A 14,313-nucleotide genomic window follows, 5' to 3' on the forward strand; every position below is an offset into this window, starting at 1 on the left:
TAACGAGGCCAAATATCAAATAAATAACATGCATTTCGCAAGTATCAATGAATTACTATACGTGAATGCTCCCGATTGGACTTGCCGAGCAAAAGTATTACCTATTTCGCATGTGTGGTGTAGCAGTAGTAGGTAGGGCCTCCAAAAAATGACTCGGGGATCCATGATGTTCTTTGGTCAGCCACCTCGTTGGGCAATTTGCCTGTTGTGGCGTTGTATTTGTATTTGTATAAAGTTCGAAAAACGGAGGAAATTTGAGGAAAAACAGAGAGAGAGCTCTAAAAATGCGGAAAAACCTTTTTTACTCGAATTTAACGCTGTTCTTTCCGGAATTTCGTCCATTTTTTAGAATTCGAATATCTCTGTGAATATTTCGCGCTTAGATACATGGAATTTTTTTCTGGTGGCATCAAGAGACACAGGACAACAACTTTCTAATTGGAAGTTAAAGGACGAGGAGAGGGGACCACATAAAAATTCAGATTTTTCATTTTGTTACACACTGTATTTTCACTCTCAAAACTGGTACAGGGAAATTTTTGAACGCAGGGTAATTTTCGAGTCTGACACGGGCAAGTGATTGAATCGTGTCAGACACGGGCATCTGCTTGTTCCCGAAATTGACTTGCCCGTGCCAAGTCATCCTAATGTTTGCCCCTGCCAAGTCATCCTAATGTTTGCCCCTATAGGGCGCTAACGAAAAGTAATCATTTAACTAAGTCTGCACAAACGCTATGGCTTCATACAACAGCAATATAATGTGATTTCTATAGATACCTAATCTTGTAATCTAATTACGTAGATACATAATCTCTATCTAAAAACTAGATTTATATTACATGGAAAAAAAACTGAAATAAGAGCTAAATGAATGAAAACCGGGAAAATAACCGAAATAAAAAACGGGTTGCAGGGTTAGCATCGCTAAGGTCACGGGGATTTTTTTAAGACAGGAAAAAAACAGCCGATAGGTGGCGCTGGTACGAGCGACTTCGACGGAAATATGCAAATGAGACGGTTATAACAACTGCGCTCCTTATCCACAACGAGTTTCACCGTTATAAACCGTGTATGTGGACCTGCTACACTCTGCCGTTGCTGGATTTGTGACTCGCCTGCAGTGTTTTATCGTATGTGGTGGAACACAAGATGCTGTGATAAACGATTTGGAGGCATTCTGTTCGTTATTTGCGTATCTTTTCTTTGATTTGAGTACGTTAGTGTCACCTATCGGGTGTTTTTGTTATTTTTTTCCTCCTGTCTTAAAAAAATTCCCGTTATCTATCGATGCAAATCGTTTTTTACTTCGGTTTGTTCCGGTTTTTATTTAAAAGTTTCTACTGACTTTTTGCTTACCCTGTATATCTATGCTATATGTAAAATACAGCAACCCAATAACAGCAATAAAAACCAATAATTGTGATAAAATATACAGTCGAATCCCGTTTTAACGAATACCGTTATAGCGAAAATCTCGTTTTAACGACACTTTTGTAATCCCTCAAATAAGTTTACATAGGAACAATGCTAGGTAATCTGGAATTCCTTTATAACGAAATTTCGTTTTAACGAAGTGATTACTCCGGTCTCTTGGCGTTCGTTATAACGGGATACGACTGTATATATACTGCCCAAAAAAAAAACCAAAAGAAATTATGGCTGTCTCATCTAAGAATGAAGAGCTTCTCGATTTATCCCAATATGTTTTTCTCAATAAAAATTTTAAGATGTTTGAATTGAAAAATTAAGTACGCGGTTTTCTGTACTTCAATCCCCACATTCATTCAAAATCCTCACATTCTCTATGACGAAAAGTATTAAAAACTCATCATAGGCGTACGCAGAATTTTCTCTGGGCGGGGTTTTAGTTACCGGGAGTCGAACCCGGGTCCCTCGATTGCCGGACGAGTGCTCTGACCACTAAGCTACAGAGGAGATTTTCCTTCGCTAGAGCGTATATATGTGCCGAACGGAACCGTGCAATGGACGGTGAACCGATCAGCCAATAGCTCATGGACGACGAGCCACCAAATGGCTATATATATGACATGAATGTCGCTCTTCACTTGAAGATAATAAATATCTTCACAACATCCAGTCTTTCGTATATCTTGTATTAACAAGTGAAGAGTGACATTCATGTCATAAAGAAAAAACATCAAAAATTCTCGGTTGAAATATGTGTCCGGATTTGGGAGTTCGGCCGGGATTACACTCTAAAAGTTTTGTAAAAGCTCTTTGATAAAACTCAAAAAAATTCAACCAATATATATAATAAGATCACCGGTTGCATTTGCTCGAATGTAACCGATGCGCTTATTGGTTGAATTTTTCCAGTTTTATATAAAAGATCTTTTATCAAAATTTTATAGTGTAATCCCGGCCTTACTACTGTATTTTATTATGAGTTATTTGATGAGAAATTGTGTATATACGTTTCAATGTTATATTCTCTTAGAATGGCTGCTTGGACACGAAGGATGCTCTGGATGCATGGAGGATGATGCCGTACGCCTCGCTGTACTATTACCCGTACGATGTTCCTGGATACGGTTTCGCTACGAGGTTTGTGTGCGTTTTCGAACATTCTTTATTACTACTGTATATGCCCGCCCGCGTATTGACATTGTATTGAATTACCTTCGCTTTTTTGTTTGTGATGAAATGTTCCTTTTATATGCGGTGGAAAACACCGCTTATACAAAAAACAGCGACGTGACAGAGCGATGCGAACAAATGCACCGATATTGTTTTGCGCGTTGAATATCGTGTCCATTCTCGATTGTTGTATTATTTTTGATGTCCATTAATTAAGCTCAAGGACTATTGCCTTTTGTGTCACTGTCTCGAACACGTGAATCGAGCCTTTTTACAATCATGTCGTTTTCCAGTTGCCCGAACGTAAGAATAGTTCCCATACAAAGAATACATTTTCAGTACTACTGTATAATCTAGCAAGAAAATAAATAGTCTTATAAATTTTTTTCGTATTGTGTTCGGTACTGACGCAGTTTACAACATAGTGAATATATGAATATTTTATATTCGCAGTTACGGCATGGATCTGAACGGAGTCCGCCGGAAGAACGCGACTCGCGAGACCACGAGCACCCTGAAAGCTTGGTTGAACGAGCACCGCAAGAACCCTTACCCGACCAAAGGCGAGAAGATCATGCTGGCAATTATAACCAAGATGACCCTCACACAGGTTTCGACGTGGTTCGCGAACGCCAGGAGGCGGCTCAAGAAAGAGAACAAGATGACTTGGGAACCTAGGAACCTATGCGATGAGGATTGCGACGATGGTTCCGATGACGTCGGCGATGACGACGTGAAAGCTGTCAAGTCCAGGAGGCATGAAAGTACGCACTCCTTTCTTATATTGATGTGTATGATCAATTCCCACATGCATACAGTATGGTTGCGGCCAATGTCCGAAATCTGGAGTAGTGACTGTAATATATACATTGAAAGTGAGAGTATACACATCCCAGTTGTGCTCTAAGCGACAGAGAATCCTTTACATTCTTTATTTAGCCGGAACTTTTCTTGAAATTTGTGAAAAATGTTTGCGCTATGCTAGATAAAGTATTGGCTATGATTACTATACTACCATAGGCGTACGCACAATTTTCTTGAGGTGGGGCTTCTAAACCCCCCCCTCCCCCTGCGTACGCCAGTGATCAGGGTAAGCGCCAACTTTTTTGGTGACTTTGTTTAGTGATAAATTTGGCCTGATTATCGACTGCGAGTTTGGTAACTTCCCATCCCTATGATATAGCACGAGAGGGGTACTCAACTTGATGGAGAGTGTGGGCCACTTCATTGGTTTGAAAATATGTCGTGTACCCGGGGCCAGAACTAAACGAGGGGCAGGAGGGCCACTGCCCCTGGCGGAAAAATTTGGGGGGATGTGGCAGTTTTAGGTGGGGACAAAGAGCACGGTTATATAGAATTATCGAATTTTAAAAGTTGGGGGGGGGGTGGAAAAAATCTTAGTTACGGCCCTTCGTTTACCACTTAAGTGGCTTGGCCCGCAGTTCACTTCACACACTCAAGTTATCTGGATCTGTGCCGCAAACCACTTAACGGATCTGGAAATGTGCAGCGGGCCACTCAAGTGATCTGTGAATGTGTCGCGGGCTACTTAAGTGATCGAAACAACTCCCCAGGTTACTGAAGTGATCTTGAACAGCAATTCGGGTCACTCAAGTAGGCTACCTGTAAATGTGCCACAGGCCGCATAAGTGATCTCGAACACCTCCGTAGGTCATTCAAGTTATCTGGGAAAGTGCCGCCTAGTTCATTAAGGTTTGAGGTCACTTGCCACATAAGATGACTCCGAGGGCCACATTTGGCCCGCGAGCTATGAGGTTGAACAAATGTGATTGCTGCTCGCGAGAAGTTAATGGTGCTCACCCTGGGGCAGGTTGCAAATCTTTTTCCCCCCCTTTTTTTGCATTGAGAGAATAAATGCTCCCTCCGGAGAACTACCGCGTGGCAAATCATATTCGCCGGGCCGAGGTTAGTAACTTATGGCAAGGATGGTAACCTTTGCAACATACATAATAATGATTTTGACCGCAATAACCTAACCAATTTGGTAGCCCTGTTTTGTTTTCGAGGAATTAGTGAGTTCTTGCCACAGGCAACTAAATCAGCTGTACATTCAATAAGATGCAAATTAAAAAGAATCAAAGTTCGATTTAATACCGCAGTTTGGAATTTTGTGCAATGTTGGCTGTGTATGGACTGGATATTGGAGCAGCTTCAGATCACAGTTCAAAGGGTTCGCCGGTTAAGGGACGGGCAGCGTAACGGTAGTCTGAGCCAAGGACCATTATCGGGTGAGGCTCGCGTCCAACGCCGACTTGATCTTCTCCAGTCGGGACATCAGATTTGAAATCTTCGGAGGCGAAGGTGAGCCAAAGCTGTAGAGATGCACCCAATCAACTGTTCCTTTACGGGTTTTGGCGCACGTATCCCAGTAATACTGGTAGTTTTGCAAGAAAGAGTCCTCCATGGCCTTCCTCAAGGGTTTCGGCATTCCCCGAGAGTCGACGCTGCTGCGTTCCAGCATGCCGCACACGGCCACACTCATCGTCAAGGTCACCGCTGCCTCGCTGCGGATGTAAATGCTCTTCGTCATGAGTGACTGGAGTGATATGAGGACGCTGCTCAGGGTCTGGACAGCTGTCCAGGGCATCGAGTTCGACCTGCTGAGGATGCTGAGGCACACGTTACCGAAGTCGGACATGTAAGGGACGAACGACGTCGTGTTGCCGTTCGTCGTCTGCAGTTTCACGGTCGGAGGGCTGATCGGATAATCTTTCGGGAAGACCAAGACGAAGTAGAAGAATCCGCCCTCGTACGGGGTCCCGGATGGACCGGTCACTATGGCGTGGACTTTGGTCACGTCGTTCTCGTCCGGTTCGGCAAATATCCCTGGAGGCGGGTTTTTCTTCAGGGTCCTGATGTCGTGGTTGATTCTGTTCAGACAATGCCTGTTGAGACTCGTCATTCTTGTGGCAGAGTTGACTGTGTACGCGGAATGCAAATAATTTACAATTTCACCGGAATGTGATCGTCGATCGCTCTAAACACTTGATGCAAACCTCTGTCAGATGCGCTAAGACCAAAAAATTCGAATCATACACGAGACCGTGGTGAATTGATTCCTCCTTTTCAACAGCTATCGTGATGTTCTGGATTAAAACTCAATAGAAAAACACTGAGCTCCCATTGATTCGTCTATATATGGCTCAGCGTTCTCCAATTTTGCCCTGTATAGGTGAAAGCGGTATATCATCCCTTCACTGGGTAAAATCTACTTAGTGCTTTTCAACTTTTGCTGTAATTCTTCAAGTACACCTTGCGAAAACGTAGGAGACCTGCGAATCCTTTTGAACACAAAGAAAACCTGCGTATTACGAGGAATTATTTGGAAAAAAAATTGCGGAAAAATGCAGGGAGTTGAATTTAGCATTCAGCTAAACTGCACTAAGTATTTTCAATGCATTACAATGTGGCACTAGGGTTCCCCGATTAAAAAACAGAGTAAATATTTTTGGTGTAAAGCCTTGAATTCTATGCCCCTAATTCAAAATAGTAATAGATGTTGGTTGTACCAACAACATAGATATCATTGGGCTACATTGAGTTTATTTATTACTTTATTCTTTAAAATTTTGAGTTCGCTCGATTTTTTTAACAAAGCCCATCCCATTACATCTGTGAAAGAATAAAAGTGTGTAAACTATTAAACAACATCACGCAAGTCAGAGACACATGCATTAATTGTGCAAGAAACAATCTCATCAATAGAATTGGTTTTATTTAGTTGATGCTGAATGTCCCTTTGGATGTACATCCAGTGAATTGAGATGTTTGCACCATATGTGTGGTATTGAGTTGCCACCCCGCATTAACTTTAATGTGGGGGCCCCCCCGCTCAAGCACCTTTCTCTACAAGATAAATGTTAATCCATGGAGTTAATTATTTGGTCTCAACGGCCTTTCACGTTACATAAACAGAGATTTCTGCTTTTTTCTCCTAATTCCTCAAATTTAATTAAGCATTAATGAATAAACTACAAAGGAACTATAAACAAAAAATACGAACACCAAAAATCTCTGTTTAGATTCCCTTATAGAGTACTCACGAACCGCAGACAACAGGTTGAAAAACATTGTCCTATGCTATACCTATAGTTTCTATCGCCTCCTAGAGAAAATTGGCCACTTTAGGAAACACTGGTCTAAACTTCAGAAATCCCAGCTTCAACTTCGAAGCAAAGATACTGAACCATTTCTCAATGTTCCTCACCTCATCCGCATGCGCACGAAGGGATAGTTACCCCTCCTATTGTCCGAACCTGTTAAATCACTGTTCCACGAACATTTATCGAAATATCACTAACGAATAAGGTATACGATACATGTGTCCGAAATTCCGAATAAGAAAGCCAGCCTTCAGTTTCACGATAGAAAGAAAACAGATATTTCTAACAGGTAAGGACCATGATAACGCCCTAAAGAAAAGAACCGTGTTCTAACTAGTTACGTTATGGCACTGACCCCTCTCGGAACAACTACAGCAATAATAATAATAATAATGGTTACAAAAATGTATGTTTGCTGTATCTTTAGATAAGTGATGCGAGAAAATATAAAAACAGACTAAAATAAACCAGATCAGAACTAATTGCATGGGTTAACGAAACACATCTCGGCTACAAAAACTCGCGTTTCTATCGGGGGAAACAATGGCTACCGAGAAGTCACGCGACATTTAAAAGCACAACTGGATTCGTAGAGTAAAGAATACACACACAAAACCAAGAAGAGAGAATCGTAAATTCTTTTATGATTCCTTCGGAATAGTTTGAATGCAATGAACAATGGAAGGTGATTAGAGCGCGAACGCCTCTCGGTACAGGTATTACACACACGGACTGTTCAAAGTTTGTTAAGGAGGAGTGAAAATGTACTCAATTAATTAAGTGCGTGGTATATATACCAAGGGACAGACAGAGAGCGAGCTGAGAGAAAAGCAAAGACCATTTACGTTAATGGTGCGGTAGCTTAATGTTGGTAACAAGCCGAAAAGATCGATAGCTGATTGGTTGGAATCCCCCAGCCACTGATCGTTCTTTTTGGTCTGCGACGACTTTTAAGAGTTGTGATTAAAGAAGAGCAATTAAAAGCTCTGTTGGTATCTGCGGGGCCTCGTTTTACCCTTCTCCTTAAGGTTTGCTGAACTCTGATGAAGCACCGGATGGGGGGATTGATGCGAATTAGCAGTTGTTTGAGTAGATTTGTGTTCGGAAATTGCCTGGACTCTTTTGATCTAATGACAACAGTTTGCCGGTTAAATGGATGGTCATACGAATTCTCTCATATTACCCACCTCTCGATTCGTATCCGCCAAGCCGGGTTTGGTCGCTGTTGCTTGTATACGATCAATGCCTGAGAGTTGTTTTTTTGTTTTTTTTTTGGGTGTGCGTTTGATTGTTACGAGGTGCATGTCCGGTTCTGTAGTTAGAATTTACCGCCAATTGCGGCAGTAGCTTTATAGACCAGAGTGCCTCAAAATAACAAGCGAAGGCTTGTTGAATTTTTTTTCCTCTACCGCTCTTTTTCTAAAGTCATCCCATCGAGTAGATACCATATTGTATTTGTAGCTTTAACCGCATCTTGGTCGAAGACATCGCCCTCCCCACAAGGGAAGATATCGTGCACAATAACGGGTGTCCCAGAATTCTTCCGCCTGAACGATTGGGGTAATAGTACGCGTTAAGACAAACAAATTTTCGAATGAAACTCAGAGTAAAAACCGACTTATTTGGGGTATACGTGCATTTGGGGACTTAAGTCGCCAAAATATGGAAAACTTGCTCATATGATGAGGAGCGACAGCGAAAGAGAGAGGTTATACATATTGCCCCCTTTTCTTTCTATTATGCATGTCTGGAAATTGTTTTCTCCCTCACACTCCCAAGAAAAGAATATTTTAGTAATTTTTTTTTCTCACTTTCTTGACGTCAATGGTGCCAATTTCATGTTAGCATTCGTTGACATTCATTTTCATGTTAACACACACACGCGCACGCACAACAAACATTAGCAACCCTTGGTTCCATTGCGAAAATTGTTTCTTTTGACGTTTTATTACTACTCTTATTTTCGAGTTGTGGGACACTCTGTATAGATGATCCGTACGAATCCAGAAATGATCCAGAATATTGCCCACTTTCATCTGAACAGCCACTCCCCGATCTACGAACGTCCGATCCATAACTTTTCGATTTACGAACCGAAAGATTTGGCTTTCTTTGGCGAATTATACGAATACAAATACAACGCCACAACAGGCAAATTGCCCAACGAGGTGGCTGACTTAAGAACATCATGGATCCCCGAGCCATTTTTTGGAGGCCCTACCTACTACTACTACTACTACACCACACATGTGCCCCGCCCACACCCCCCGGAACCCCCCAACGAATCGGACATGTGGGAAATGTGCGTGTACGTGTAGTGAAACCTGACGTGAAGTTTTGTTGTTTCTCTGTAATGCTTGTTATGTGTAGTGCTGCCATCTGCCACTAGTTTTTCTAACTATGAGTGAAGTGTTATGATTGAATGATTTAAACAGAAGAGATTGTAGGAATGTTGATGTCCAATCACTCTTGTCGGACTGGTTTCCTTAGCCCTCTATAGACAAAAATTTGAGCTATAATTTTCTTTTTTTCGTAACAAAAATATCCCCTTTGCGAATTCGCAACAAACTACATTCAAATACACCAATACCTTCAATTTTTATGAATTTTCAAACCATTTACGAATTCATGGGACAGCCTGTATTTTGACAAACATTTAGGCGAATAAATTATTGTTAATAACTTTTGTCGCTCAAATTATGGGGACTAGTGTAAATTGTACAATCAGAAGCTCCATGTTTAATCTTTCGTAAAAATTCAGCAGCTCTTCGAGTGTATTTGAAATGTCCCCCCCAGCTGAGGGGGAATAGTTATTGACGATTTCAATAATTACTGTTTTGAACATTACAGGTCCCACTTCAACCACTACAATACCAATGAGCAGCGTCAGCGATGAGGACAGTAACGTGCGACTGACCAAACTAGGTCTCGGTAGCGGTGACGCCTGCAAACCCCGTATATGGTCGATAGTGGATACCGCTACTTCTAGCGAGAGAGACAGAAAGGACCATTCGACTTCTCTGTATCGGTGTCCAGCGGGTGACGTTGCCACCTCGTCCTCTGCACACGCAGGTGTTCATAAATCCAATTGGTTGTTGGCTGGTCGACTTCCACAGCCGGTGGATTACGGCAAGCCAGCGTATCAACTTCCCGATCATCTCCGTCCAAATAATCACCACCACCACCAACAGCAGCAGCAACATTTCGCAGCGATTCGTACAGCCGCCGACAAGAGGAGACCCACGACGAATTCTTCGGACGTTACAGCAGTTTCCAGCCCCGCCACTAATGTCCACACCACCACCAAGGATCTAGAGACCACGGACTCTGCTGCCTTCGATTTCGTTCTACCGACTTCGCAAGGCGACGCCTTCCTACAGCTAAGTACAAAATCAAAACACAAACAATGCAACGAGAATTTTGCGTCGAAGAAAATAAACTGATTGGATGATTCAATCGTCAGGGTCTTGGACGGATCTTCAAAGTATAACTATATCTTGGTATATGTTTCCTCAGTGTGCACACATACGCGTTCATTTTGAGTATTCTCAACGAAAACCAGAATATTATAATTAGAAATACAGTTAACTCTAAACAAGTACAAGGCGCAGCTCGCATCATCCGTGTTATGTAGAGCCGACACTACTGACTCCAATTTTGAAATTTTTATTCCATAATAGACGCAAAATCTGAAATTTAATTTCAAAACTATTTAATAATAACACATTAATTTTAATCACAGTTGAACTTTAAACTACAATACAAGATAAGTGAAATAAATTGCTAAAAATAAATTTCTAAAATATTTTTTCTTTAAATAATAAAAGAGGCGTGTGATAGAAAATTCGATTCATTTTTTTAGATAGATAAAAATTGTTCTAAAATTTAACGACAGATGACGCTAAAATGGAGCAGATTTTACCCGAATCATTCCATTCATTCAAACCGAGCTATTGCCATGGGGTAATTTACTCCGAGAGAATGAGTTGCACCACCAGACGTGTGCATGTGTACCCAGGGCCGTCTTAAGAGTATCATGAACCCCCGGGCCAATTAATTTTTCTGAGGCCTTAACAAGCAAATTATCGAAAATTTCAACCAGATCTCATTTTTGTGAGGCCCTCTTTGCTTGAGACCCCGGGTGGGCCCCTGCCTTAAGACGGCACTGTGTGTACCTAACAGTTAGACGGCGTATCCAGTCTTGTGCGTGAATGTTTGTAATGCCACCATCTATTTTTTCAAACTTTTTTTTTGATTGAATATTTGTACTGTTGTAGGCCTATTGCTCTGTGTGGAGAGACTTTGTAATGGAAAGATCGGCTCGCATTCACGCCTCGAAGTTGGGAAACACAGAAAACCAACTTCAGCAAATGACGCATTGCAGTGCCATCTATTGTGAAGTTTCAAATTAATTTTCTTCGTTTATTTCCTTTCATCCACCTCCTATCTCCATCTGATTTCGGATTTATGTAAATCACAAATTTTTTGTCATCATTTGCTTCTTTGCAATTAATTTTCAAAGTTACAACGAACTTTTGACACATTGTGTAACATCAGGCCACATACAGTCAACTACTATCTGATACCTTTAAATATTAAACATGCCCAACAATTGTGTAGATCTCAATGAAACCTCTCAATAACGGACGTTCCTTGGGATCGAAAACATCTGCTTACAGGGGTTGTCCGTTAAGGTTTACGAAAATTTCCCCTTCGACATTTCTGCCTTATCGCGTTTCGTCACCGGTACATTTTGCCCCCGACAATTCGCCCATTCCAGTTCACCTGCCCTGGCCGTGTGAGTGAATGAATGGCCGTATGAGTGTCCAAGTGAGTGGGTGAGTGATCATATGAGTGACCAAGTGAATGACTGTACGCGTGATCAAGCGAATGACTGTGTGCGTGATCAAGTGAATGACTGTGTGCGTGATCAAGTTAATGATTGTATGAGTGGCCAATTGAAGGGGGTGAGTGTCACTCAAGTGAGTGTGGTCACTCATACAGTCACTAATTTGATCCCTTCACTCCCTTGATCACTCATATGGGAACTTCCTTGGTCACTCGTATGGGAACTCCCTTGGTCACTCGTATGGGAACTCCCTTGGTCACTCGTATGGGAACTCCCTTGGTCACTCATACGGTAACTAACTTGATCACGAAAATGGCCACTCAATTGGTCACTCATGCAGTTATGGCAAGCGAAATGTCGGGGGAAAAATATCCAGGGTGAAATTTCCGGAGGTAAAATGCACCGGGGACGAAAGGCACCAGGGGCGAAATATTAGGATCTCGTCCGTTAAAGGGTAGCAAAATACACTGACGTCCGTTGACGTAATTTACCATAAAAAAAGTGTTCGTTAACGGGAAGTGTCCGCTATGGGGGTTTCCCTTGTCTAAGAATGTTCAATCATCAGAATTTATATCTGATGAAGGTGATACGCGTTGCGAGGGCCCTTTGGTTAGCTTCGGAGCTAAATATCCACATGGATTTTGGTCTCGGCAATTGGGCCATTGACCACCACAAGGGTAGTAGCGGCTGATGACTATTTCTTCTGAAAAAAATAGCTCATCGGCTCATAGATCTTAATGTTCTAAAATTGCCATGCACGGTGAACGCGCGTGGAAAATGCCTTTTTTGGTGTCCGTGTGTTTGTCTTTTCCCACCCCTTCGTTAACCTTTTAAACGGCAGAGAAGAAATCACCAAACTTCCTTTAAAACTTCACATGTTGTTAAATGAAGTAGGTTTTCTTCAAATTTCGAGAAGGTGCAAACTAAGGGGGGGGGGGTATAGAAAAAAAACTGTTCCATTGAGAGAAATCAACTTTATAAAATGTCTGATCTCATCAATGCTAAAATAAGAGGCTTTTCAGGAGGCGAGATATCTCGTCAATGCCACCGAAAGCGTTAAAATGCTATTGAAATTACGTCTATTTTTGATTTAATAGTTTAGGAGTTGTAAACTCCGGTTGTAATGAACATGTGCTACAAATTTGACAAATAATGATTTAACGGATCACTTGGTGATAAACAAAATTTCATCAGACGACGGCGGGATAAGTCACATTAGTTTAGCGAATCGTATAGATTATGGAAATATTTTCTAAATTGTCACTTTTATTTGATTATATTTGTTGCACCGAAAGGGGGGGGGGATCATTTTCAGCGCCAAAATGCTGATTATAACTTTCTTACTTGCTTACCGAACAAGACCAGGCTCTGCAATTTGCGCAATTTAAGCACATCGGATCACCCTGATGATAAAGTTTTTATTTATTCTCTCAATTTACAAATAGCATAAATATACACAGATAAGATACATATAAAATCTAGAACATTTTTGCGAAATGATATGAATCATCGGGTAATGTGCAGACGAGTCGACTGATAAAGAAATGAAGGTAGTGTACAAAATATTCTTTTTGGGAGGGGGTACCCTTACGGAATCCTTTGACAGTAATCAATGCGTGATTCCGTAGAACTTGTAGCTAGTCAGAATCGGAGGCATCAGCAAGAAGGAGCTGCCGTTTTCCCCCTCAGTTTGGCCGATCATCTCTAGGCCAGTGGTTCTCAACCTCTGGAAGCCCGCGTAAATCGCTTTTGCGTAAGTGAAAAGCCGGTCATACACACCACTGTGGCGACACGGTGGGGTTTGAATCAGGCTGTCGACACCGAATGCAATTTATTCGCCTTGAGACTGATCTATTTTTCACCCATAGTTTGAAAATAGATGGCCGCACTAAAAATCCATGTACAACACTAGATGCGCGCTCACACTGTTAGGTGCACGAGCATACTTCCGGCACAACTCATTCGGTAGTAAATTGTCCCATGACGATAGACCGGAATTGTGCTTCCCACCTTTTTCTTCTCTACGAGGGGAAAAAAAGTTGTCATGCCGGTAATTATCACCAAAGCGTCCCCTAATCTTGCACATGTGAACGGGGCTTATGAGGGATCGTAAGACTGACCGAGAAAATGAATGAGAAAAATGAAACTGCGAATTACTCAGTTATCGTATACACCAGTGGTTCTCAACCGGGGGCCACATGGCCCCCTAGTGGTACTGGGATACTTCAGGGGGGCCACAGAAGAAAATGTAGAAAGTGGGCATGACAGGTGGTTTGGAGGGATGCTGAGAAGAAAAATTAAGGTGACTATTCACTTACAGAATCTAACAAAACCACCCATAAAACCCAGGGCCGTCTTAGGGTATGGACCCACCCATGCCTCACGCCTACATTTTGCAGCAGGATCCCTAGGATGGGGTTTTTTTGCAGGCCCTCGGCTACATTTTGCACAGACCCCTCTTCTATATTAAATTGTAGTGTGAAAAACAAAAAATTATGAAAACCATATCAGGTTCCAGGCTGCAGTTCTGTCAGTCCCTCTTGTGAGGGGTCATGCCCGGAGGTCTCATGTCCATAAGTGGATCCCACCTTATGATATTTTGTATAGTACAATAAATTTTGAAAATAAGTAGGAAATATGTAGGCTGCTTATTTCCAGCTAACTATGAGACTACCATAGCATCACTTTGCCTGGGGGGGGGGGGGGGCATAATGTTGAGACGGCCCTGAATAGAACTCGGAC

General features: G+C 41.9%; 1 protein-coding gene across 1 annotated transcript in view; it reads left to right on the top strand.

The window, feature by feature from the left end:
* Nucleotides 1-10,165, top strand: part of LOC149068999 (uncharacterized) — a 30,507-nt gene extending 20,342 nt beyond the window's left edge. Inside the window, exons 3-5 of the mRNA XM_089250333.1 lie at nucleotides 2,459-2,565; nucleotides 3,052-3,362; nucleotides 9,573-10,165. Of these exons, the coding sequence (XP_089106459.1) occupies nucleotides 2,459-2,565; nucleotides 3,052-3,362; nucleotides 9,573-10,165 (1,011 nt within the window). The remainder of the gene's footprint in view (nucleotides 1-2,458; nucleotides 2,566-3,051; nucleotides 3,363-9,572) is intronic.
* Nucleotides 10,166-14,313: the final 4,148 nt, after the last annotated feature.

The sequence above is a fragment of the Pholcus phalangioides genome, unplaced genomic scaffold, assembly GCF_987345545.1.
Source record: "Pholcus phalangioides strain wild (caught in Gottingen) unplaced genomic scaffold, Ppha-v1.0 ptg000024l_1, whole genome shotgun sequence".
NCBI classification, from domain to species: Eukaryota; Metazoa; Arthropoda; class Arachnida; order Araneae; family Pholcidae; genus Pholcus; species Pholcus phalangioides.